Source organism: Strigops habroptila, chromosome 9 (assembly GCF_004027225.2).
Source record: "Strigops habroptila isolate Jane chromosome 9, bStrHab1.2.pri, whole genome shotgun sequence".
Taxonomy (NCBI): Eukaryota; Metazoa; Chordata; class Aves; order Psittaciformes; family Psittacidae; genus Strigops; species Strigops habroptila.
Window position 1 is genome coordinate 8,245,077 of NC_044285.2, and position 25,823 is coordinate 8,270,899.

Consider the following 25,823-nt stretch of genomic DNA (forward strand, 5'->3'; position numbering starts at 1 on the left):
TCACACTTGGCTGGTGTTGTAGGGTTGGGACATTCCCAGAATAAATGTACTGTGTCCTCACTGAAGGGGACTACCTCTAAATCTAAATGATTATCACCATATTAGCAAAGGCTGTGTCTGTGCACACAGGAGGAGCTACACATGTGTATTACAGAACTTTTGTCTAGGACTATAATAAACGACCAGCACATGCAGCATTGCTAGAGCACCTCACAAAATATGTCTTTGTGTATGTGGGATGGGGAAGACAGGCTAGAAACAGACCTCATATCATGTCTTCTAGGGAGGACAGAGCTGCAGTGTGGTCAGAGCAGCACCAAACTTTCTCTCTTCCAGATGTTATATCCAAGGAAGCAGTAGCTTGGTTGTGGCATGTGGGAATTGATGTCACTGTTGACATCATCCTGTGTCAGAAGGTTATATATTCTGTCAGTTTATATTTATATATTCTGTCAGTTTATATTTATAGTTGTCTAAGATACAATAATCTTCCTATCTCCCTCTCTTTTTCTTTTCCAGTGACCCCATCTGCTTTTCCTCCTGCTACAGTAATACCAGAGGAAACACATACAGATGCTTCTGTCAGTGAAGTGTCAGGGGAGGTGACTGAATCTGGAGAGCATCAAGTCAGTGGTGAATCTTCAGCATCTGGGTGGGTATCTGGAGTCCCGGATACAAGTGGAGAACCATCTTCTGGAGTTTTTGGACTTGGTGGAGAACACTCAGGGATAGGAGAAAGTGGATTACCATCAGTAGACCTGCATACCAGCGGCTTTCTGCCTGAAGAAAGTGGGCTACCCTCAGGGGACCTGAGCGGCGTGACTTCTGGAATTGTTGATATCAGTGGCTTATCTTCTGCAGAGGGAGATATTTCGGTGTCTACTTCCAGGATACCAGAAATCAGTGGGATGCCATCTGGAGTGGAAAGCAGTGGGCTGCCTTTTGGATTTAGCGGAGAAACATCTGGCACTGAACTAGTCAGTGGTGTGTCGTCTGGAGAAGAAAGTGGACTTGCCTCTGGTTTTCCTACGGTCTCTCTTGTGGATACCACATTGGTGGAAGTTGCAACAACAGCACCGGAACGGCGAGAGGAGGGAAAGGGATCCATCGGAGTCAGTGGTGAAGGAGATCTGTCAGGGTTCCCATCCACTGAGTGGGACACCAGTGGCAGAGCCCAAGGCTTACCCTTAGGAGAAGAGCTCAGCGGGGAGCCCTCTGGAGGGCCTGAGCTCAGGGGGGAACCTTCTGGGGTACCCGAGCTCAGCGGGGAGCCCTCTGGAAGGTCTGAGCTCAGCGGGGAGCCTTCTGGGGTACCTGAGCTCAGCGGGGAGCCCTCTGGAAGGTCTGAGCTCAGCGGGGAGCCTTCTGGGGTACCTGAGCTCAGCGGGGAGCCCTCCGAAGGGTTTGAGCTCAGCGGGTTGCCCTCAGGACTGGATGTCAGTGGAGAGCCATCTGGAATACATGAGATCAGTGGCCTGGTGGACTTAAGTGGCTTTACTTCTGGTACCGATGGAAGCGGTGAGGCCTTGGGCATTACTTTTGTAGATGCCAGTTTGGAGGAAGTGACCACAACCCCCTCAGTTACTGGAGCAGAAGCAAAAGAGATCTTGGAAATCAGTGGATTGCCTTCAGGAGGTGAACATGCATCAGGCATGGCATCCGGGAGCTCAGACATCAGTGGTGAGCCTTCCGGGCATGTGGACTTTGGTGGGAGTGTTTCTGGAGTGCTTGAGATTAGCGGGCATCCGAGTGGAGTGATCGACAGCAGTGGAGAAGTCTCTGGAGTTGATGTCACCAGTGGGTTACTGTCTGGAGAGGAAAGCGGGCTCGCCTCTGGCTTTCCCACAGTCTCTCTTGTGGATACCACTTTGATGGAAGTTGTAACACAGACGTCAGTTGCACAAGAAGTGGGAGAAGGGCCATCTGGGGTAATAGAAATCAGTGGATTTCCTTCTGGAGACAGAGGACTATCTGGAGAAGGGTCTGGAGTCGTGGAGACTAGTGGGTTTCCTTCCGGGACAGGAGACTTCAGTGGAGAGCCATCCGGGATTCCATACATCACTGGAGACATTCCTGGAGCCACAGATCTAAGTGGCCAATCCTCAGCAGTGACTGATGTTAGTGGGGAAGCCTCAGGGCTTCCAGAAGTCACTTTGGTCACTTCTGACTTAGAAGAAGTTGTGACAAGACCAACAGTATCACAGGAACTGGGTGGGGAAACAGCCGTCACGTTCCCCTACGGTTTTGGGCCAAGTGGTGAGGCCTCTGCATCTGGTGAACTAAGTGGGGAAACATCTGCATTGCCAGAAAGTGGTGTAGAAACATCAACAGCTTATGAAATCAGTGGTGAAACACCTGCATTTCCTGAAACTAGCATAGAAACATCTACGATTCAAGAAATCAGTGGCGAAACATCTGCATTTCATGAAACTAGTGTAGAAACATCCACGATTCATGAAATCAGTGGGGAGACATCTGCCTTTCCTGAATTTAGCATAGAAACATCAACAATCCCAGAAATCAGTGGGGAAACATCTGCATTTCCTGAAGTTTTCATAGAAACATCCACAAGTCAAGAAGCTAGGGGTGAGACGTCTGGCTATCCTGAAATCAGCATAGAGACATCCACAGCTCAAGAAGTAAGTGGGGAAACCTCTGCGTTTCCTGACAGCACAGAAACATCCACAATACAAGAAATCAGTGGGGAAGCATCTGCATTTCCTGAGATTAGAATAGAAACATCCACAAGTCAAGACATCAGTGGGGAAACATCTGCATTTCCTGAAATCAGAATAGAAACGTTCACAAGTCAAGAAGCCAGGGGTGAGACGTCTGGCTATCCTGAAATCAGCATAGAAACATCCACAGTCCATGAAACCAGTGGGGAAATATCTGCCTTTCCTGAGATTAGCATACAAACCTCAACAGTCCATGAAATCAGTGGAGAAACATCTGCCTTTCCTGAAATTACCATAGAAACTTCGACAGTCCATGAAATCAGTGGAGAAACATCTGCCTTTCCTGAAATTACCATAGAAACTTCGACAGTCCATGAAATCAGTGGAGAAAGTTCTGCGTTTCCTGAAATCAGAATAGAAACATCCACAAATCAAGAAGCCAGGGGTGAAACCTCTGCCTATCCAGAAATTACTATAGAAACATCCACAGTCCATGAAACCAGTGGGGAAATGTCTGCCTTTCCTGAAATAAGCATAGAAACCTCTACGGTCCATGAAACCAGTGGAGAAACACCTGTATTTCCCGAAATCAGCATAGAAACCTCGACAGTCCATGAAACCAGTGGAGAAACACCTGTATTTCCCGAAATCAGCATAGAAACCTCGACAGTCCATGAAACCAGTGGAGAAACACCTGTATTTCCTGAAATCAGCATAGAAACTTCGACGATCCATGATGTTAGTGGAGAAACCTCTGCCTTTCCTGAAATTAGCATAGAAACTTCGACAGTCCACGAAATCAGTGGAGAAACATCTGCCTTTCCTGAAATTAGAATAGAAACATCCACAAGTCAAGAAGCCCGAGGTGAACCATCTGCGTTTCCTGAGATCAACATAGAAACTTCCACAGTCCATGAAATCAGTGGGGAAACATCTGCATTCCCTGAGATTAGCATAGAAACACCAACGAGTCAAGAAGCCAGGGGTGAAACATCTGCCTATCCTGAAATTAGCATAGAAAAATCCACAGTTAAAGAAGTAAGTGGGGAAACCTCTGCATTTCCTGAAATCAGAATAGAAACATCCACAGACCAAGATGCCCGGGGTGAAACATCTGCACTTCCTGAGACCAGCATAGAAACATCCACAGTCCACGAAATCAGTGGAGAAACATCTGCATTTCCTGAAATCAGCAGAGAAACATCCACGGTCCATGAAACCAGTGGAGAAGCATCCACATTGCCTGCTGCTAACATCGATACAGCTGCTACATCTTTGGCCAGTGGTGATCCCACTGGTGCTCCCGAGGAGAAGGAAATTCCTGACGCAATATCTGGATCTGTGACGCACTCACTTGCAGGCATTGCAGGGGAAAGCTCTGTCCCAGACATTGTAATTAGTACCAGTGCTCCAGATGTGGAACCAGCACAGGGACCCAGGAACTCTGAAGAGGCTCAGCTCGAAATAGAGCCCTCCCCTCCTGCGGTGTCAGGACAAGAGACGGAGGCAGCCGTTGTTCTAGACAATCCCCATCTGCTGGCCACCGCTACTCCTGCCTTGCCTCAAGTCCCACAAGAAGCAATAGACACGTTAGGACCCACTACAGAAGGTACCGTGTGTTCTCATATGAAAACGAATGTGCTAGGGAAGGGAGGGAGGGGGCATAGCTGTTACTTTTCTTGCTTCTTCTATAGCAGACAACATTAACACGGAAGCAGACTTGAGCAGAGTGTTATTGTGGTGGGAAGCCATAAACGTGGAGTTTTTCACAGGTTATGTTCATTGAATCATAGCATCATTTAGGTTGGAAAAAACCTTTAAGATCACCATGTCCAACCTTTAACCCAGCACTGCCAAGTCCACCAATAAACTGTGTCCCTCAGTGCCACATCTACACATCTTTTAAATGCCTCGAGGGATGGTGACTCCACCACTTCCCTGGCACCTGCCAGGAATGTGATGGAGGCATCATCTGCTTGTGCCCCCTGGGGTATCTAGATCATCATGTAGGTGAAGGGGATGCAGATGATCTCTCCCCTGTGTCCTATTGGAGGTGGGGGTTTGTAAAAGAGTATTCTGTGAATGGTCATTGAGAGCTGCTGTGACCCAGGTCCCTGGGTGTGATATAGCTGGGAAGGCACTAGGGCATTCACACCCCGTCTGAAACTGCCCTAAGGCATTGCTATACTGCAGAGAAAACAACAATCTTTCTCCTTTTATGTGGAAACAAGAGCAGACAGCTCCACCCACCAGAGACTTCCAACCTGGCTGTGGATGCAGCTGAGAAGTTGGATAAGATGGGCTACAAGACTCTGTCCTGGTTTGTTTCTCTTCCCATGATGTGTTGACTTGCTGCCTGTATCCCAAAGTGTTTCATGGCACTTGATCCAGAGTGGGAGGCTGGCCATCAGCAGCTTTGCATTGCCAAGGGGTAAGAGGCAAAGCAAGCCAGCTGGGGACAAAAATCTCTGCTCTCAGCATCATCTGCAATGTTTGCATTGGGCAAACCACTCCAATCCCTTTGGCACAGGGCATGGCCACCCTCTGGTTTGTCTTAAGCTGCTCTTTGCAGCTAGAATGGGCTTAATGTGTGAGACGATGATCAAGACATTGATACCTGTCGCCAGCTCTGCTGGCAAATGCCCTTCCTTCCACCCTGCCCCTTTCTGGTGTTTTAGTGTTCAGTCTTTGGTAGGATCCCTTGTTGCCAAATATGCACAGACACAATATTTAAATCTGAGTAACCATTCATGGTGAAAACATGCCGCTAGCTTTCTGACAAGCATCCCCCAAGCAGTGTTCATGTTCTGTGGAGGCACTGGGATACTGCAATGAGAACAAAATGAGATGTGACGTTGTTGTGCTTGGTGATGGCTGCTGCTTGGTCAGAAAAGGAGCCCTACAACACCCCTGGCCATGGCTTGGTTTCACTCTGCTGCAATCAGGAGCCTGATCCTGGGGACAAGCCCCGTTTGAAAACCATCGATGCTTGTGCTGTTGTATGAAGGTCTTACATATGCTCAGTTCTCAACAGGTCATACCTTCATGTGGGACATGTTGCTTAAGTATGGTACAAAACATATGTGCAAAGAGATTTGCCCAGTTCCTTCTAGCAAAAGTAATATTAATACCACCCCCTTCCACCATTTCCTCCTGAACTGCTGCTTTTTGGTTAATTTACACTGTTGAGCGTGGGCAGCTCTGGACTCAGTAAGTGTCTGTAAGTGCAGGGCTTTGTGAAGCTCAGTCTGGTTTCTAACATCATTTCCATCCCCAAAGTGTTCCGAATGAGTCACTGCATTTCTTTCTGCATCACTTCTCTCCCTCTGAGAAAACAGGTAATCACAAACCTTTGTTCAGTCCTGCTCATAACACATTTGAGGTCCTGTCTGCCTCTGCTGAGCAGAGGATGCTGCAGGAGTGGGTGAGGGCAAGTCAGAGGGGTCATTCCTAGATGCCTGGCACAGCATCCGGGGCTTGGCAAGGCTCTGCAGGGTTTACGCACCTAAAAGCCCTCCTTGCACACCTAATGTGCTCTGCTTTTGGGCCATGCCTGCTGCCACATCCAATCCTGGACATAAAAACAAGCCAGCAAAGGCAGGGTTGAGGGGAAGGAAGGAAACCAGCTAGTGAGGCTCAGCAAAAAAAAAAAAAAGAGAAAGAAATATTGGCCTCAAAGTATGGTTTTATTTCACTGCTTTTTCTTTTTATAAATTACCCACAAGGCGATTGCCAGATTCTTGGGAGCATTTGTTAGCCAACATTCTTGTGAAGTATTTGGAAAGAAAACCATGTGTTCGGCAGCTCATGTGTGAAGAAGCTTGAGAAATGTTCTGAAATTGGAACACTCTGTGTATTTGTAAGTGATGGAGATGATGATGTAGCAGCTGGGGTTTCTTAGCAGGTGACAGGGAGAGGTAAGTGACGACCGAAGTTTAACTGTAGGCTCTTTATATAAACTGGAGATGGGCTTGAGTACACGTGCATGGCTGGTGCTCCCACTAGGGAAGATATTCTAGGGTAAAATGTCTCTTTTTATTGGCAAGTTTCTTTACTACAATGTCCCTGTAGTGTTAAATGCAGTCAGGGTCTAGAGGAAACTCATCCAGGTGGCAAGAAGTGTATTGGCCATGAACTTGCAACGCCATTTCTAGAGAAATAGAGCAAAGTGATGACAAAAGAAGAAAAAAAGGAAAAATAAGCACAGATTTCCTTTTTTGGGTCGTTACCCTTTTTACAGTGCTCTGGGGATTGTGAACATGGAAAGTCTACAAGGAAGAACCACAGGCTGGAGCCTGAAGTGTTATTTCTCATGTTATGGCTGCCTCTCTACCTGAAGCCTCCCAGTTTTGAACTTTAGGTCTTGCAAAAAGATCAGTTCTAGTATCTGTGCCTTGTGCTGTGCTCAGAGTTTGTAGGATGTAATGGATGCCCATTAAATGCAATTAATTTTAACTAGCATTAAAGCATGGGTGAAGCTAGTTCATCATACAGAAGGAGCTTAGTGAGGAGCAGGAAGACATGTGGCTGTTGTCCCATCATTGAAGGGTTCAAGTTAGATTCAGCAGTCTTTTTGGTGGGATGATTTAAGAAGAATGATGTTTCTTGCTCTGCTGTAGCCTCTACTTCTCTCTAAAAGCCAGAGCCAGAAGCACAAGAAGACTGAAGATTAACACTTGGAGTGCCAGTATTTTTTAGGTTTTTTTAATTTAACCAAATTGAAGGCTACACTTGCACATGTCTTTAGTCAGCAGTTTGGTTCTTCCATGAGGACAGGAACCCCACAAGCTTCAAGAATAGTCCTGGGCTTGGCTTCTTCATCCAGAGTTTTGCCAATTCAGTGGATCTTTTTGCTGCTTGCAACATTTGAAGACAAATAATTATTAGTTGAAAAAAGCATGCTGGCGCTGCAGCGAAAGGCTGTGGTTTGGAGCTCTCTGACCAGTCAATGGCTTAAAAACTTCGCTCAAGTTAGGGGGAGAAGAGAAATGTGCTGAAATGGCAGCTATTTATGTTAAGTTTTGCTTGTTTCTGGTGAAACGAGTTCATGAAGTCTGCTGCCTATGGCCCTGACACAACTAAAGGTTAGAATCCAAACGAGGAAAGGTTTTGATGGGCTTTCCTCATTCTTCATGCCCTGAAAGTCCAAGGGATAGAGTTTTGTTGGTCCAGAGAAGATCAGCCCAGAAGAAAAGTCTTGAAAATATTCACCTGATTCATATTGTCTCACCTACTATGGAATGAGACATTATTGAATGGAATGGAATGAAGACTATGCTCCTAAGAAGGAGGTGGAGGTAATAGTCATATCTGAGAGACAAGGAAAAGCACACACCGTTTGTGGCTGACCAGATGATTTGATGTCGCCTGGATATTGTCTGGTTTCCATGAGAGGAAAACACTGGACTAGTGTTACATACATTTCAGTTTGCTTCCACACATAGTATCTGGAGGCAGAGATGTCCAAATTTCCTGAGCTCTCTTTCTATGACAGTGTTGGATAAATTGAAGGTCCCAGCAGATCAACAGGTTCTCTTAGAAACTTGCTGTTCTCCAGATGAATATAGCTTTAGAAGGCTGTAGCAATATCTGCCTCTTCTGCTGCACAAAGGCTTTAGTTTAATTATTGTAGTTAATTATTTTAATGACTTAATTGCTCATCACAAGTCACTAGCTGGCTGTGTGATGTTCAATACTAGCATTTTACATAAAATGGGAGAGAACTGTTTTCCCCAACTCCTCCTATTCTTTTCTTGTTGGAGTCACCCTACAATGGGTCTAGTGTTTTTCTTCACTGTTTGAGCTATCAGATCATCAATTCAAACTTCCCAGGAGCCTCTGAAAAGCAAATTTAGTTTGCACCTCAATTTTTTTCTTCCAAAGATGTTTACCTGGCTGGTTTCTGACTCCCTGTTTGGACGATTGCACTTAAAAGGACACCTATAAAAAAAGGGTGAGGGGCACAACAGGGACTGTTGGACATCCTGAAAATGCCTTGCCTTTCTGTCTTACCTTTTTCTCTCTGCAGAACAAAATTGAGTTTAAACCCTAGGATATATTTCTAAACCAGTTATAGGAAAACTATACAGTTTGTTGAGGGTTTGGGTGATAGTGTCCTCTCTGTTCACAAGCTACTTCTCCTTCATAGATGTCTTAAGCACAAAGCTGACCTAGTTTAATGGGTATTCTTGCTCATCTTCCATACAGGCTGCCATCGAGACAAATGCACAGACTGTATTGTTTTAAAGTGTTAGCACTGTTTCTAGTATTGTCTTTCTTAGCTTGGGATAAAAGATTTTAAAAGCATTTCCTTCTCACCACTGACACTGTGTGTCCACTTTCGCTGCCATTTGCCCTCTGAGCAAAACCAGGGCCAACCTATTTCTCTTGCATTTCTAAAGGATTTCTCTTTCCAGTTTCCATGATCTGGTACAGCAGATTGTTTTCAAAGGCATTGGGAGAATACTTGTGTTAAGTTGCTCAAAAGGAAAACAGTTTCTGACTAAATATAGTGTTGATCTGGCAATGTCAAAGAAATCTTCGAAAGAAAATGGTGAAATGAATTCGAAGTTTGAATTGTAGCTGTGTAATTCCCCTTGCTTTCTCCAGCCAACACTTTACATCTTCCAGATGCACGACCCGGTTTACATTGGATATTTTAATCGTTTTATTTAAAAAAAAAGAAAATATCCAAAAGTTAGATCTTGGGTCCTGTTAGTAGCAAAAAATAGCAACTGTTGTGACAATAGATTTTGATCTTTTGCAACTTTTGGGCGATATTAACTGCAGTACAAATTGTCTTCTGGAGAGCTGCTAATTTTGCATTATCCTCAAGAAGTGAGTTAATAATATGTTCAAAATGGGCTGCTTATTCTTGGCACTGTAAGGCATTTTCTCCCCATCTCTGTTTTAGAGCTGCAACTCTTGAAAGCGAGGGCTGCCTCTGTTCTGCATTCCATGCCACATCGCTTGTCCTTTGTTAGCACTGGGTAATAATAGCAGTTGTCTTGTCTTCTTGTCGGTTGATAAGCACTTGAGGGACATCTCAAAGCAGAGCTGACTTTTTGAATGACTGCTCACCCAAGCAAATAAATAGCTCCCTTCTGTATAAGATCCCTGTGTGTCAAGGTACCTGGCAGCCAGTGCTGTGGAAATGGGGCCTCGCTCCATGCTGAGCAAAATACACTGAAGTGGGCTGCAGGCATATTAGCTGGCCGAAGAGGTGTACAGTGGTTTACCAACCTCATCTAGCCTTAAACAATGTGGAAGTAGGCAGATTTATGGTATATAAAAGGTTAGGAAGAAAACAGCCATGTATTGCATGATAGACGGGATTCATTTTGTTTTACTGGAGTTCTCGCCTCCCATAAATCCTATGGCTTAGATGCGATATCCTAGAAACACCTACAAACTAGCTTGCCAGGTTTTCCAGAGACAACAGCACTGCTGATTTTATTATTTAGAACTTACTTTTCTGAAAGACCTCTGAGACCCAGATTTTCTGGGAGGATCAGAATCAGCAATGATTCCTCCAACCTGGCAGAGACACTTGACTTTCCTGATAGCAGCTTGGTGAGGTGATTCTCCTGACAGAGTTTGGGTCACTGCCTCAACAGCCCAACAGGCTGATGGGGGAAGTTTGGTATTTATGATCACCATGTGTTTAAAATGTCTTTTTTCCAGCTATTTGCAGCACACTTCAGGAAAGAAAACCTATCTATGTCTCACTTGTATTTGTTGTCTGTTTTTTCCAACACTACCTACAAGTACACACCCTTTCTCTATGTGCCCTATGTAAAAACATATGTGTATGGAGAGATATATAACATATATATCGTATGCAGAGATTTGTTTTTACAGCATATAAAATACGTGCAATCATGTTATATATGATATTTGTAAAAGGAAATTCTGTTCCAGTGCTATTTCCCAGCTGTGGCAATGACTTTGCATTTGCGTGCCTGCTCCCCCCCTCCTCTGAGACCAGGGATGGCAACTCACAGCGGGTCTCCTGCATCTCAGAAGAGATCTTGGACACATCAAGATTTAGTCCACATGGTTGAAGACAGCTGAAGACTCGTTATTCCCTGCTAAATGTTCTGCTTTAGCTCTCATATGTGCTTAGTTCCCACTTCTACAGCTTGCTTTCCACTTCATGGAGCCTAGAGGACAAAGGAGAGCCTTTCCTTACTTGTTGAACTGGACAACAGCGGAATCAACATGAACTTCTTCTTCCACTGCTGTTTGGAAGCCCAAGGGGCCTCTGGAGTTGTAATCATCCCTCAGGATACCTCATTTTCCTTTATGCTCTCTATCATATAGGAACTCCAAGTGTGACTAATAAGCAATAGTCATGTTTAGCTTCTCTATTCTACTAAGCCTGTGACCCCATTTTGTTCTGGAAAGTCTCAAAGTGTTTATTAGTGTCATGGAAACATATCTCTTCATATTGCAGTGAACACAGAAGTCCAGAAAGCATTCATGAGTATTTAGAAGGGCAATTCAGAGGAAAAAAATCCTTCTCTTGGAGAAAAACTGCAAAACTGGAGTAAAAGGTTCGTCAGCCACCTGAGGAATAACCGCATTGCTTCCAGTGACACAGCCTAGAACAAAGATGCCAATCTCCTTGCTCCAAAGCACAAACGGGTTTACCATCCAATATCAGAATGAATTTTCTCCATCACTTAGGCATGTTACAGAACATGTCAGCTTTTTGTTGACACATCAGACATTGGCCATGGAGGGATTAGACACATGGGGTATAGCACACATCTGCTCTTGTATGTCTAAGGACATACAAGAGGTTCTGCAAGGAGATGTTACCTGATCAAATATACCCCAATCATGAACACAGACCCTGGGGAGTTGCTGCTCTGCTCTGGTATTTCCATAGCCAACATGTTTAGTCTCTTGGAATGTTTCCTCACTAACCTTTCTCATCCATGGAGAAGAGCACGGAGCTTTAATCAGCACTTTTAAAGCCTTACATTTCTTCTGAGTGCGGAGAGAAATGTCTTGCATGAAGATCTAACCAGTCATCATTCAACCTACCCTGGGTGGTTGGGCTCCCACTGTCTTCCTCAGTCTTCCTCCTTGTTTCTGAGCTGAACGTCTCTGAATGTTTCCATTCTGAATGATTCTTCTTCTGATTCCAAAGCTCAATAAGTAGGATTAAGTTTCAGTCTGGAGAGATACTGGGAGAAGAGCTTTTACTTCCAGCACAAGCTAGATTTTACAATATACAGATACCAACTGGCTACCTGTGGCCTTCTTCAGAGCATCTGTGCTCAGAAGGATCTGCCAGGGAATGCAAGTGCTACCAAATGGTGTCATTTACTACCCAGGCTTGTGCTAATTAGCAAGTTGAGAAACATTGGAGAGTTGGGGGCCGAACTCTTCACATACCAACATCTTTTTTTACCTCCAGAAAAGCAAAAAGAATCTTGAGGGTTGTTCTGTCTAGATCAGAAACTAAGAGTAGTTTCCTCCACCAACATGGAATCGACGGCTGGAAAAGATGTACCAGCTTCTTCCAGCCCCATCATAAGCAAGGGAGCACATAGTGAGGACAGATCTGGAGAGAATGGTGCTGCACACCACTACTCTTCTCCAAGGAAGAGGCACCCATAGCTAGGCCTGAGATCCTCAAACGGAAAAAGCTGAGGGTGTCTAAACCCACTTCTTCTCTTCTCTGCACTTTCTTCATCTTCACGGAGAAGAGATTTCTTGCCCTGGAACTTTACCTAAATTATGGTTAGGAAGAAACTGGTAGTGAGCACTGGTAACCAGGAAGGCCTTTAGGAGATAGAGATCTATCTCAGGATGTTTCTATCACTTATGAGAATTCCACATTCTTCCTTGTAGACCCATAGCTGGTGGAGACACAGACAAAAGTTTGCGTGTTCAATGCATCAGGCAGACAGCAGACAAGGAAGAGTTACCACAGTTATAAAGACACTGGGTGCTGTGTATTAGATGCATCTTGCTGAGCTTGTTCTGATATCTTCAGAGTAGTGTTCAACCATCTAGTGACAGAAAACCAATGTCTTCCTTATAGGGTGGGCTGGGTCTCTTGCCTTCATTCTTCCAGCAGCAGCAGTGGCAGTATGTTTTAAAATAAGACCCTAGCAATTCCCAAGTTCCCCAGAACCAACTGATATTCCCTCCTAAACAAGCAAGGAAACAAGTTCTCCTGTTGGTGGAGTTGTCTGCCCTAATGGAAGCCCTTGATTTCTTGCAGACACTGATGAGTGCCACTCAAGCCCCTGTCTGAATGGAGCTACCTGCGTTGATGGCATCGACTCTTTCAAATGCTTATGCCTTCCCAGCTACGGAGGGGACCTGTGTGAGATCGGTACGGCCCTCGTGGCTTCAGCTAATCTTACTAACTGCTGCACCACCTTCTTCTCCCCCAAAAAGGTGAACCCCAGTGCTCCCTTTAGTCCTGGCCTCATCTCAGCAAGCTAACCTCTAACAGCAGCTTAAAATACGCTAAGGAAAAGCTTTCAGACTTTTGCTTATACATTTTGATTAGTTTGTTCATCACAGCACCGTGTCCTCTAAGGTTCCCAAGCAGGAGCTTCTGGTGTCTTTTTCAGCTTTCTCTTTTCTGAGCTTCTCTATCAAAGCTCCATACAATGTTGATCGCAGAAGTCGCTATCTCTTTGAGCCAAGGGTCTTTCTGTTCATCTGTAACGGTAGGGAACGTCTATACATCTGAGTACATCTTCGTCCCAGGCAAACTTCTCTACCAGACTGGAATTTCATGGAAGGATGCTTCAACTGAACCATGGAAAATGATTGTGTTTCTCGCTGTGAAGATGCAGCTGAGAGAAGCCTCATTCACTCCAGGAATCTCCACCAATTTTACGCAGCATGACATTTTTATCATCTCTTCAGCATGGCTTCCTGTGGCAAAATCAGAAGGGAATGTATATCTTTGAGAAAACATCAAGTGACTTATTTTCCTATCAAAATTAGATTAATACTTCTTTTTGTCTCTACAGAGAAAGAGAAAGGGTTGTGGGGTTTTTGTCTTAAAGCTGATGAAAGTCCCAATTTTTATCAGTGTAGCTCTCTGGTTTTGCTCAGAGAGAAATGAGGTAGCAATGTCTTCTTCACCTTGGCACAAGTAATGATAATACATATTGGATTTCCTCCTCCTCTTTCTCATCATGTCTCTTTCTGCTTCCAATATGAACATATGGAGCAGACCATAAGAAGGCAGCTCAGGATCACTGGCCCATCTGGGCAGCAATTGTGCTGTGTTAACATCAGTTTCCTAATGCAACTAATCAGCCCCTGATTTACCTGTCCCTGCCACCTGTTGTTGAAGATCCCTGTAACCCAACAACAGACTTTCCACCCTGGAGCTGCCTATAATCTCATTTGGTCCAAGTCAGAATGAATTTCATCATTTCTCTGATTTATGGCTCATGGTGCCTATGGGCTATAGCCTGGGAGGTGCAAGAGGAAGCCAGTGCCCCAGATTCAGTGGGGAATGTAAATCTTCATTATTCCCATGAGGCAGACCATCCTTTCTGTTGCTCTTCAAGAAGAGTAGGACACCATAGGTGAGCTCTGCTATGTGTGCACACAGCAGTCCTCCGCATGACTGTGGCATGTCTCTACCAGGGAGCAAGATTGTCATCATTCTTTTCCAAGATGATTGCCCTCATGTTTCCCTGTAAGTAACAGTTCTGTAGGAAAGAGTGGCCTTTCTCCTAGAAGATGTCCCACAGAGGTTCCATGCCATGTGCTGTCCTATCCCCAGGCTGTGATGACAAGGAGTGGTGTTCAAGCTACTGGAAAAGTCTTAAATCTCAAAAGACAGAGCATGTTCTCTGCTCACCTTGTGTCAGCAATCTGCCTGCAAAGACCAAGAATCCTTAGAGATTCAGTTAGTTCCAGATAATCGACTTCATCTATTGAAGAAAGCAGAAAATGTTTTTAATACCTCAACTAACTACAAACCCTTCCAATGTCTATGAAGCATCTGCAGTCTCCAGCAGGAAGAACGCTAGGAAGGTGGATTAGTGTGATAGAAGGTGACAAGTGCTTTAACCTAACACGTTTAACAAAGAAGAAAGAAACTGAGTACAGAAAACCTTACTGGAAAGGGAGAGAGGCATTGAGGACTCATACAAACCCTCCATTACAAGAGCAGCAAGTAACTGAAAAAGGATGGTAGATTGGGTATCTGCAAGGCTGAGGTTGAAGAGATTTCTGTTTCCTTTAGTCACATGGAGAAGATGTGTAGTGTTCTGCATTGGATGGGAGCTGCTGAAGGTCTTTTCTGGTGGTTTCTCCCTTTGCCTTTGCTCTCCCCAACTTGTGGCTTTCTTTTCCCTAATTAATGGATTCAACTCTTTAGTGTTTCTCAGATGGTAAAAGGTGTCCTGAACTTTTTACACTTTAGCAGCTTCCAAGCTTTTTCCTTGAGATTTCATTTTCCATCATGGTAAGTTCCTGACTCCTCTTTTCTTCAATCTTGGTAGGCTTGCTCCTCCTACAGAGCCCCAGAACCACACCAAGCAATGCAACCACCCAAACCTGGGCTTTCCTCCCCTTTTTCATTCCAAAGCAAGAAAATTCCCTAGGCCAGCACAAGTGGAAGAGAAAGATTCTTGCCTTGTCAATTCCTCAAAAACAGAGTCCAGGAACATGATGCAGGGATTGAATTGCTCAGGAATAAGTTTGTATTGTTCAATTTTCGTAGTAGCACTGGTCACATTACTGCACACATGGGGTCTTCAACACAGGCTCCCCACTCTGTGCCTGTTTTGAATGTCTTCTGGTAATTTTCCCTGGGATTTCCCACAGGCAACGGTGTCAGGGTTTGCTTTTTAATGGAAGTGACCATGTATTGTCCCATGCCATGAGAGCATGAGCTGCTAAGAGGTGAGTTGGAAGGCTTCCAGACCCATGCACCAACTCCTTTTCATCCCTCCTTTGTGTGTTTCAGACCAGGAAAACTGTGAGGAAGGTTGGACCAAGTTCCAGGGCCACTGCTACAGGCACTTTGAAGACAGGGAGACTTGGATGGATGCAGAGGCCAGATGCCGACAACATCAAGCCCACCTGAGCAGTATCATCACCCCAGAGGAGCAAGAATTTGTGAACAGTGAGTGCTGAGGGCAGCCTGAGAGTGGGCATGGGTCCGTCCATTGGCCTCTATGGAGTCTATGGGCAGATTTATCCAAAATGACATAAAACTCACAATTTCCCCCACTGATGCTCATATATTTCCTAACAAGGTCTCACCCTTGACTGGGAGAGGAAGAACTGTCCAGCTTATTGCAGGGGGTTGGAATAGATGACCTTTGAAGGTCCCTTTCAACCCAAACTATTCGGAGTCTATGAGCTGTGAGGCAGACAAGAGCCCTTTCTCATCTAGGACAAATCTTCACTCTCACCACTTTGCTGATGTGACTTGTTTACAACACATTCACTTGACGCAACAAGCACAGTGACCTATGCCAGTATAGATGGATCCATGCTTATGGCACACTGAAAGGGGAGGGAGATGGACAAGCATGATGTTGAGGGGGAAAAGGACATCAGAGAGAGCTGAGATGGCAAAGAAACACTTCCAATGAGGTATAGGGGAACCATGACCCACTCTTCTTTCCCCCTTCATCTCTTCTAGGCCATGCACAGGACTACCAGTGGATTGGTCTCAGTGACAGAGCTGTGGAGAATGATTTCCGCTGGTCTGATGGGCACTCCCTGGTAAGCCTGCACCCCATGGGACTTTCAGTGGGGGGAAGAGGTTCCCATTGCGTGGGAAGAGTCCCATGAGTTACGTGCTGAGTGCTTGGGTTGGGCATTGCATGGAGGCAGCTCTAAACTTTGTAGAGTTCATGGTCACCACTGCAATAGATATAACTGCTGTAGTAGCAGTGGTGGTAAAGCATGGTCTCTGCTGGTGAGATGCATGGATGAGGTAGCAACAAGGACAAAGGAGGGAGTAGGAGAGGAGGGCTCAACCTTAGATGAAGGTTTCCTCTCTCGGCAGCAATTTGAGAACTGGCGGCCCAACCAACCCGATAACTTCTTCGCGGCGGGTGAGGACTGCGTGGTGATGATCTGGCATGAGCAAGGCGAATGGAACGACGTTCCCTGCAACTATCACCTCCCTTTCACCTGCAAGAAAGGAACAGGTCAGCACCCTGTGTCATGCCAGCAAGCATGGGGAGCTCGGGCAGTGGCTGCGGGGCTGGGGTGGAGCTCCCAGTGCACATGAACATAGGTTTTGTCACTGCAAAGGGTGGTCAAAACGCTGGAATTAACAATAGAAGTTTGAGAGTTTCCCAAGGGCTTGAAAAAAAGTGAGATGAGCCATTAAGGATGGGGTTTCACATCCCCAGGCAACAAAACCCTGGCTGCAGCATCACTCCTGTGCACCGGCTCCATGCCCTCCCATGGAAGCAGGTGGCTGTTGTGATGCCTGGCTTTCCTGAATGGAACGCTGAGGCAGACCACTGCTTTATTCCAAGGCCTATCACAGAATTTCCATATCCCCCTATCCCTAAATTTTGTGGATAGAGACAATCACAGGGGAATTTAAGGTTGTATGTGTGGGAGAACAGGAGCACCAAGGCTGTGCGTGCTGGGTGTGAGCTGCCCGCTCAGCCAGGCAGGACTCCTCCAGCTCTCCATGTCTCTGCCCATCTCCTGCAGTGGCCTGCGGGGACCCTCCCGTGGTGGAGAACGCCAGGACCTTTGGTCGGAAGAAGGACCGCTACGAAATCAACTCCATGGTGCGATACCAGTGCAACCAAGGCTACATCCAGCGCCACGTGCCCACGATTCGGTGCCAGCCCAACGGGCAGTGGGAGGAGCCGCGGATATCCTGCACAAACCGTACGTCTCGGCTCCTTTACCTTCGGGTTAAGTTAGCTGATCCATCCCTGCAGCTGGGAATGAAGGGGGCATCATCTTAGGGTGCAGGTTAGCTTCGAGCAGAAGAGGACATCGTGGTCCCCATGACTTGTTGAAAGCTCCCCTATGATGGGGTGATGGGAGCTGGCATCTTCTGGGTAGGTGTGGACCACAGAGGCATGGGGAATTCATGGACGCTCCTCTGCCTAGGCAGGGTAGAGGCAGCTCCAGAACCAGGAAAGGGCAACAAATTGCTTACCAAGGGCCCAGGCTACTGAAAGCAATCAAAGAAATAGAAATGGCTTCTGAAAGGGTGAGGTTTAGCACCACCTGCATCAGCAGAGAGAATTAGGAGGGGGTACCTGTATTCCCCTATGGTCCCTCCAAGACCTGCGAGTAGACAGGAGCCCTGCAGCAGAGCTAAGCCAAGGGACAGGGCTGGATTCTTGACCCTTCTCCTGTCAGGCCTCCAGCTGACAGCAGCCAGCCTTCTCCCACTGGTGTCCCAGCCCATTCCCAAGCCTGCCTACACCCCTGTCCCATCCTTGCTCGCCTGTGGCTTCCCAGTAATCTCATCGGCCTCAGCCAAATCACATCTGTCTAAGTGGCCTCCTTGCCAGGTTCTGGTCCAGCTGGGCAATTCCAGCTAAAGCAACGATCCCACAGCCAGGGAAAGTCAGTATGGGCTTAAGGGACAAACCTCCGCCCCAGGGAGGAGATGGAAGGAGGAGGGATGGAGATGTCTGAGGGCAGCCATAGTGCAGATAAAGCCGCTGATTCCCTTGGCTCTGCTGCAGACCCAGAGAGCTGCAGGCTGCTCCTGGCATGGATCACCAGCAATCAAGAGAGCCAGGCAGTTCCAAACCAGCTTTTGGTGCTTCCATCAAAACCCTCCTGAAATTATCACCCTGGAGTAGTGTCAGATTTAAGGAAAATTGGCCGCAGAAATCAGGCAGAAACCTTGTTCCTGCCAGCCGGACAGCGCTGTTTCCCCTCCTGTGCCCTGAGCACATTCCACCACTGATGGATATTTCCCTCCCTGTCCTGGGGGATTGAGGAGGGACCGGGAGGGCAGCAGGTGGGATGGGGAAGCAGTCTTCATACCCACCCTATTAGCCGAGCTAAGGGATGGGACAAGCATCCACAGAGAGGATGCTGCTGCCCAGTGCTGCCTGTGCGCTGTGTGCCAGGGGCCAGCGCAGGACAAGCAACATCTCTATCCCACCTCCTGCTAACAAGGTGCCTTTTCTTCTCCTCCCTCTTCCTCAGCCTCCAACTACCAGCGCAGGCTATACAAGAGGAGCCCCAGGAGCCGGTCAAAACCCAGCGGCAGAGCCGTGCACAGACCCACCCATTAGAGCGGGGCCAGAGAGAGACACCGAAAGTGAGAAACAGAGATTTTTAACGGAACACTTATATTAACAGAGTCGATTTCTCTTCTTCTTGTTGTTGTTGCTTTTTTTTTTTTTGTCATATAAGGAAAAACAAAAATTATATTAAAGACAAACCCACCTTTGTGTATATGTATAAAAAACCAATAATTAATGTTTTTTTCCAAGCACCAAAGCAAAGCAAATTAGATCTCAGCATTTTTACTAACCGTCCGGTTCCAATTATCTTCGTGCCTTCGGGGACAGGGAGGGGGGTGGGTTTGCAGAGGGCTGGGGGTTAAGTTAAATAATAAAGATGATTATTTTTTCCTGATTTTATCCACGAACAATGTAATTATTTCTGTTATTTAATCTCCGGGGTGAGCAGCACCTTTTTGGGGTTTTATTTTATTATTATTATTGTTTTTTTTCCAGAATCCTCCTACTGCTGCAGCACATCAGGGCTGGGGGGGGAGGGCCGGGGGCTGTGATGGAAGGAGCTATGGGAGGAGGGAGGCGAGGGGATGCTGAGACCCGGGAGCCGGGTGCTGGGGGCTGCAGCCCCTCTCTGCTTCCCTGCCACCCCCCCCCGTCCTGGGACAACGTGCTCTTTCCAGGGGACCGTGCGGGGCACCAGCGTTCCCTGCACCTATTTATATTTTTGAACATATCCTATTTTGAGAGAATGATAAATAATAAAGAGAGTGAAATCGGAACGGGTGCTTGGAGTGTGGTTTTTTAATGTGTGGGGCAGGGCAAAGCAGCGAGGAAGGAAGGGGGGACCCCAAACTGGGTGCTCCAAACAGCACCAGCTCAGCCTCAGCCAGCACCCAAGGGTTCAGCCTCAGGGACAAGGAAGATAGGAGGGAAGAGTCCCAAGCCCCAGCTGAAGAAGGACCCTAGTGTAGGACATCACCTCTTATTCAGTTCTCATCCTGGGAGAGGTTAACCCACATCCCTAAAACCCATCACCAGCAGGGACTGCTTCACCCTCCAGCTTTCAGTCCTGATATCCATAGGGTTAATTAACACCCATTAATGAGGGAGCACAAGGCCCTTGCAGGAGCTTGGACGGGCGCAGTGCTGAGCAAGTGATGGTGAGATGATGCTCAGCCAAGGGTGTCCAGCCAGGGATCCCCAAATCCTCTCTGTGGCAGACTCCTCTCTTGTGCTGGGACAGAGATGGGGATACAGCCACATCCCTCCAGGGATTTCTCCATGGATTTATTAAAAGAGGTCCAGGAAAATACATATTTTCATAACCAAATGCTTTGAAGGAGAAGGCACCAGAGTTCAAGTGGAGTCCAGGCGAGGGGTGCATGGAGATAAGGCACTGGCACTCCTGCAGGGACAGGCACAACAGCATCCTTCAGTAGGACAGGGTTGGGGCTGGGATGCAATGGAGACACCCACTCTCGGCCTCTGGTCCGTTCCAGCCTCTCCTCGCTCCCACCCCATGAGTTCTGGGGCAGGACCAGCCTGGAAGGGCAGGATGAGCCTGGAAGGGCAGGCAGGTGCTGGTGACATCCTGCCATGAAGGAAGGGGCCATCACCCATAGGGTGGCAGAGACCCATGGGGACCATCCTCGCCAGGGACAGTCCCATGCTGCCCCAACTGCTGAGCAAGACGTGGAAGATATAAAGGAAGTAAAAATAAACCAAAAAGAAGCCTCCCATCCCACCCCCATCCCGTTTCCCCTCAGTCACCCCAAAAACAGCCTTGGGAAATGCCCAGCACTGGGCACCATCAGGCTGGAAACATCCTCCGGCCAAGAAGGAGCCCTCCCGGCTCCTTATCTCTCCTTGTAGCAGAAGACCCCAAACCTGCCCTTGCTGGGGAAGCCGAAGCTGCGGACACCGGGCTCCGGAGGGCCGCAGTTGGCGCGGGGCTTGGTGATGGGGTAGCGGACGCTGCCGTCCGCCAGCCAGCCGGCATCGCAGCGGTCCAGCCCCAGGAACTTCCAGGCGGAGTAGAGATGTCCCACCCGGGCGATCTCGGCCCCTGCATCCTGGCAGCTCTGCTTGGCTTCCTCCAGCGTCATCCCACCCATGTGGTCCAGGTAGAAAACCTCTCCTAGGAGGGAGAGGGAAGCATCAGTGCTGAGCATCATCCGGAGCATCCCCATCTGGAGCATCCCTGCCCAGAGCATCCCCACCCCGGCTGAGCCCTGTGCCCTAAGGGGGAGAGATGCCACCAGTGGGGCACAGGATCCCTGCACCCCTGGCCCAGCACCTACCTCTGAGCGCAGAGGAGAAGCAGAAGGCATCAAAGCGGTGCAGGTACCGGTGGCGCGGGCCGTAGCTGCGGATGCCCGGGGCGAGCTGCAGCCCGCCGCAGGGCTTGCGGGGCAGGCGGATGGGGTACTGCACGGTGCCATCGGCCAGCCAGCCCGCGTTGCACCAGTCCAGCCCCTCGCTCCAGGCCTGGAAGAGCTGGTTGAAGGTGGCGAGGATGGCACCTTGCTCCTGGCACACTCGCTCGGCTTCGTGGAAGTTGAGCTTGTACTGCCCGCGGGGAGGCTGGTAGGGGAACACGATGCCTGGGGACGGATGGGGTGCTCAGCCGGCTTCCATGGGTAGCCCCCCCGTGTCCCCAGCCCGTCCCAAATTCAGGCTCTGGCGCAGGGACCACCCCAGGGTGGCTCAGACATGCAGGGATGGGGATGCTATGAGCATGGAGGCACCAGCGGCGAGTTGCCAGCGACATCTGGTGGCACAGGGACACAGGGACCTGGGGACAAAGGACCACCCTCATGGGGATGGCACCTGTACATACAGGGATGCACAGATTATGGTAACAGGGACGCAGGGACCACTATCACAAGGTCGTAGGGACCACGGTCCTGGGGACACACAGACAGAGGTCCCGGGGGGGATGGATCACCCCTCTGGGGATGGGGAGACATCATCATGGGGATGTGCAGGCTACAGGAACATGGACACAAGACCAGCATCATGGGGATGTATGGGCCATGATCCCAGGGATCCCACCAACATGGGATGGATGGACAACAGGAACATGTGCACCACCACCATGGACCACAGCCACAGGGACCAGTGGGGACAAGCCCCTGTGGGAGGCAGGGCCCAGGGGCCAAGGGGATGGGCAGGGGGACACTTCCACAGCTTTGAGCTTGGCAGTGGAGCCAGGGCTGAGTCAAGTCCCTCATGCCAAGTGGGCAAAAGGGGATGGACCAGCCACCAAGGTGCATCCCAAGATGCAGGGGATACCCAGAGCTGGGAGGCGAGGAGCAGCTGCACATGATGCAGCACAGTAGGAAGATGGATGGTGAAGGCAGGAAACACTGCAGCCATGGGATCACCCCCAAATCTGACTCCACAGTAGCATCCCCAGCATCCTGCTCTGGGCTCAACTCACCGTCAGACAGCCCCAAGCCACCACCTGAGCACCCCAGTCCCTGCCTCCCCTGCCTTTCTACCTCCCCAAAGAGGGGTGCCATGGGAAGGCCAAGCTCACTGGCTTGGTGCAGGGGTTCACACAGTCCCCACTTGCCCTCACCTTGCAGCCGGAGGTCCACCACATCGCTCTCATCCTCCAGCCCATCGATGACCTCGCAGCGGTATTTGCCATCATCCTGCAGGCGCACATCACTGACCACCAGCGAGGCCTCGCGCCGGCCGGCCTGGAGGAGGTGAGCGCGGCCACGGAAGTCCCCAAAGGCCATGTAGGTCTTGCCGATGGCCACCAGCACATCCTGCTCCTTGGTGTAGTCGTCCCGGAGCTTGGACCACTTGATGCGGATCTTGCGCTTGGCTTCCAGGTCGGGCTCATAGCGGTAGTGGCAGGGCAGGGTGACATTGCCACCGTTGAAGCTGTAGACGGGGTCTTTGGGAGTCTCCACCAACAGTTTGGCTCCATCGAAGAAAACCGCTGGGGATAGGGAGGGAAGGCATGATGGGCAGGATCCAGGGCTGGGCAGCATCCCCATATCTCTCTCCAGACAGCTCTTCAACCTGAGCATCCCATGAGCATCCTCCGAGCACCCCCGGAGCATCCCTGCCTGCTGCTCTGGGTCCCACATCCCCCCCATGAGATGTGTCCCTGCACCATCCAGAGAGAGAGGGTCACTTCAGCCCCTTGCACCAACCCACCAGCCCCCCTTTCCTGCCCATCCCTGACATACCTTTCTCCTGCCCATTGCCCTTGTCGTTCATGATGTGGTTGTAGTAGAAGCCGTTGTAGAAGGGGTGGTGGGAGCCGCTGGCCAGGCGCAGCAGGGTGGCCTCCAGGAGCAGCGGGAGCAGCAGCATGGCTGAGGAGCGAGGCCAAACCCTGAGCCTGGGCTGTGGAGGGGGAAACGGCTGCGGTAACACCCCGCAATAACCAGGAGCGCTCCCGAGCTGCCTACATGTAGTTCTGGGCCAATCCCATCACAGGGAATCAAGGAGAGGGGTGGGAAGAGCCAGCAGAGCAGGTCCAGGGTACAGGCAACCTGAGCCATACCCCCAGACCTGCCCCACAACCAGGGCTCCCAGTCTCCTCCATCCACATCCTCCTGCATGGATCTCACCATGCACCACCACACCCCATACTGCTGCCCATCAGGGCTTGAGGAGCACCTGGTCCAGAGGGGAAAACCGAGACCAAGCAGGGATCAGGGCATCCGGGAGAAACGAGACCCCAGGATGTCCTTTGAGCTGGGAGCACCGGGAAAGCATCACGCATGGGATGTGGGGGGAGAGAAGTGGCCAAGCCCCGTTGTAAGCTCAGTTTACAGAGGCAGCCAAGCATGCAACCCAGCGAGGAGGGGAGGAGAGAGCTCGGGGCTGCCCCTGCTGCCTCAGCACTGGATTAAGCAGGGGGCACCATCCAGCACGGCTGAGGACCCCCTGCTCTGAACCCAGGCTGATGCTTTGCACCACAGACACGACTGGCACCAACCCCGTGCAACACGTTTCGCTCCCAAACCACATCCCCTGGGTAAGAGGAAGCCCAGCTGCCCCATAGCACCAGAGACCCGTGCTGCCCGAGCTCTGGGTGCCCTGAGCACCCAAGGGTGCCCTGCATGGGGCTCACCCAGAGCAGCTCACAGCAGTATCTGCCGGCTTGCGAGCTCTCCCGGAGCCGGCAGAGGGGGCCCGGCACCCGGCAAGGCTCCGGCAGCCCCGCTCCAAGGCGGGGAGAGGTCTGACACCGCTGGCCCTGCTTAGACGAGGTCTATGGGTGCCTGCAAAGCTGTCCCAGGCCAGGGCGCTGTGGGAGTGCGGGTGCTGCCCCCCAGCAGGGTCCCATATGGGGTACAGCGGTGCTCTCCGGGGACTGGGGTGTGCAACCGGCTGCTCTTGCCACCATGGGTTGCTCGCTCTCAGTCTCTTGCCCATGGTTGGTGCCACTGCTCACCCTCCTGTGGGGTGCAGCCACCCGATGGGGTGTGCAGAGCCAGTGCTGCAGGGCACAGGGTGCACCCACAGGACGGACAACGCACCCAGCGGAGCCCGGCAGCAGCACTGCATGGCACTGCACGGCACTGCACGGCACTGCACGGCACTGCACGGCACTGCAGCCCAGTAGGCACGCACCACGTGCTGCCCACATGCGGCACGGTGGGCTCGAAGCACCGGCAGCTTCACACCTCGGTTTGGGGGCACCAACCCTGGTTCCCCTGTGCCCCCCATGCCCAGACACCCGCCCCCAGAGCCCAGCGTTGCAGTGACACACTGGGAAGGCCACTGTCCTCAGCTGCAATGGCACTGAGCATCGTGCTGCAGCACCCACTATAGCGATGCCTGGCATCTTCCGTGGTGATGCCCAGCACCCTCCATAGCGATGCTACCCCTCCCTGCCAAGCAGGGTGCCCACCACCCCGGGGTGCCAGCCCTCCCCACCACCCCAGGGCTAAGCCCTACTCACTGCTGGTTGCGGGCAGGCTGCGGGCAGGCTGCAGGCAGATGCACTGTTTAGGGCTCTCGCAGGGCTGAGAGGAAGCAGCTCCAGGGCCTGCCTCTTAAAGGGAAACACACGCCTTTCCCAACCCCCTGATCGCAGCCCGGAGCTGGGGTGGGTACCCCCGGCCCCCACCATGCGCCTGTATGGTGCTGCCTGTACCCTGCCCGCACACCTCGTCTGCAATGTGCCTGCTGCCTGCATTGACTGTTTGGGGAGAGGAGCAAGGATGCCTCGTTAGGGCTGCTGGGACCCCATAATGCCCGGTGCAAAGACTTGGTGCTAGGGAAGAAGAGCCTTCTCTTGTCCAACTTCCCATCAGGGGACTCACCACAGTCCCCAGGCAATCGTGGTGTGGAGCACAAGCATGGCAGGAGCACCACGGGCATGAGTGGCTCAGGATGGATGGCTGTGCCCGGGGATGTGCAGACAGTGTCTGCCTGCTCTGTGGTCAGGGGAGGCAGCTGAGCCGTGGGGTTCAGCCTTTTTGGGGTGCACTTGTGTCTATGGGGGCAAAGCAGAGGCACAAAAACCAGGGCAAAAGCTTTGGAGTGTGTGATTGAACCCATCTACGTGGGCATCATCCCTGCACTTGGGTGATGCCCTCCATCCAGCTCCCACTGGCACACGGACATGCAGCCCTGGCTCCGAGAGCCCCGCATCCAGCCCTCAGGCAGCACAGTGATGGCACAGCTGGGGGATGCTGGTCCAGGGGTGGCCAGTGGGGCTGAGGACACAGAGGAACCATGGAGCAGCGTGTGCCCTGACCCGGCGACCCCCTGCCCCAGCCCAGTGTTGTCTCTTCGCCCCCCACTTTGTTGTTTTATGGCAAGGAAATGAGGCGCGGGGGCCCCGGCCCGGCTCTTGCCACCGCATCAGGCCGGAAAGCAAACAACTGATGTAAAAATAAACCACTCCGGGCTGGCTGCGGGGTGAAGGGGCCGGGACCCCCCTTCCTGACTGTCCCCTGCCACGGGTGCAGCCTTG

General features: G+C 50.1%; 2 protein-coding genes across 3 annotated transcripts in view; one reads left to right on the top strand and one right to left on the bottom strand.

Annotated features, from left to right (window-relative positions):
* ACAN (aggrecan) overlaps nt 1-19,646 on the top strand; it is a 49,438-nt gene extending 29,792 nt beyond the window's left edge. The window contains exons 13-19 of one of the 2 annotated variants that reach the window (XM_030498228.1): nt 520-4,287; nt 12,919-13,032; nt 15,643-15,801; nt 16,327-16,409; nt 16,696-16,840; nt 17,361-17,543; nt 18,831-19,646. In XM_030498228.1, the coding sequence (XP_030354088.1) occupies nt 520-4,287; nt 12,919-13,032; nt 15,643-15,801; nt 16,327-16,409; nt 16,696-16,840; nt 17,361-17,543; nt 18,831-18,919 (4,541 nt within the window). In that variant the 3' untranslated portion in view covers nt 18,920-19,646. The remainder of the gene's footprint in view (nt 1-519; nt 4,288-12,918; nt 13,033-15,642; nt 15,802-16,326; nt 16,410-16,695; nt 16,841-17,360; nt 17,544-18,830) is intronic. The other variant, XM_030498229.1, reaches the window with a different exon arrangement.
* On the bottom strand, nt 18,960-24,886 carry HAPLN3 (hyaluronan and proteoglycan link protein 3). Its single transcript, XM_030498230.1, has 5 exons — nt 24,804-24,886; nt 23,077-23,236; nt 22,452-22,823; nt 21,169-21,471; nt 18,960-21,005 (listed from the first exon to the last, which is right to left on the bottom strand). The coding sequence occupies exons 2-5, from the start codon at nt 23,201-23,203 to the stop codon at nt 20,725-20,727; spliced, it is 1,083 nt and encodes a 360-aa protein (XP_030354090.1). The 5' UTR covers nt 23,204-23,236; nt 24,804-24,886; the 3' UTR covers nt 18,960-20,724.
* Between the last annotated feature and the right edge of the window lie 937 nt (nt 24,887-25,823).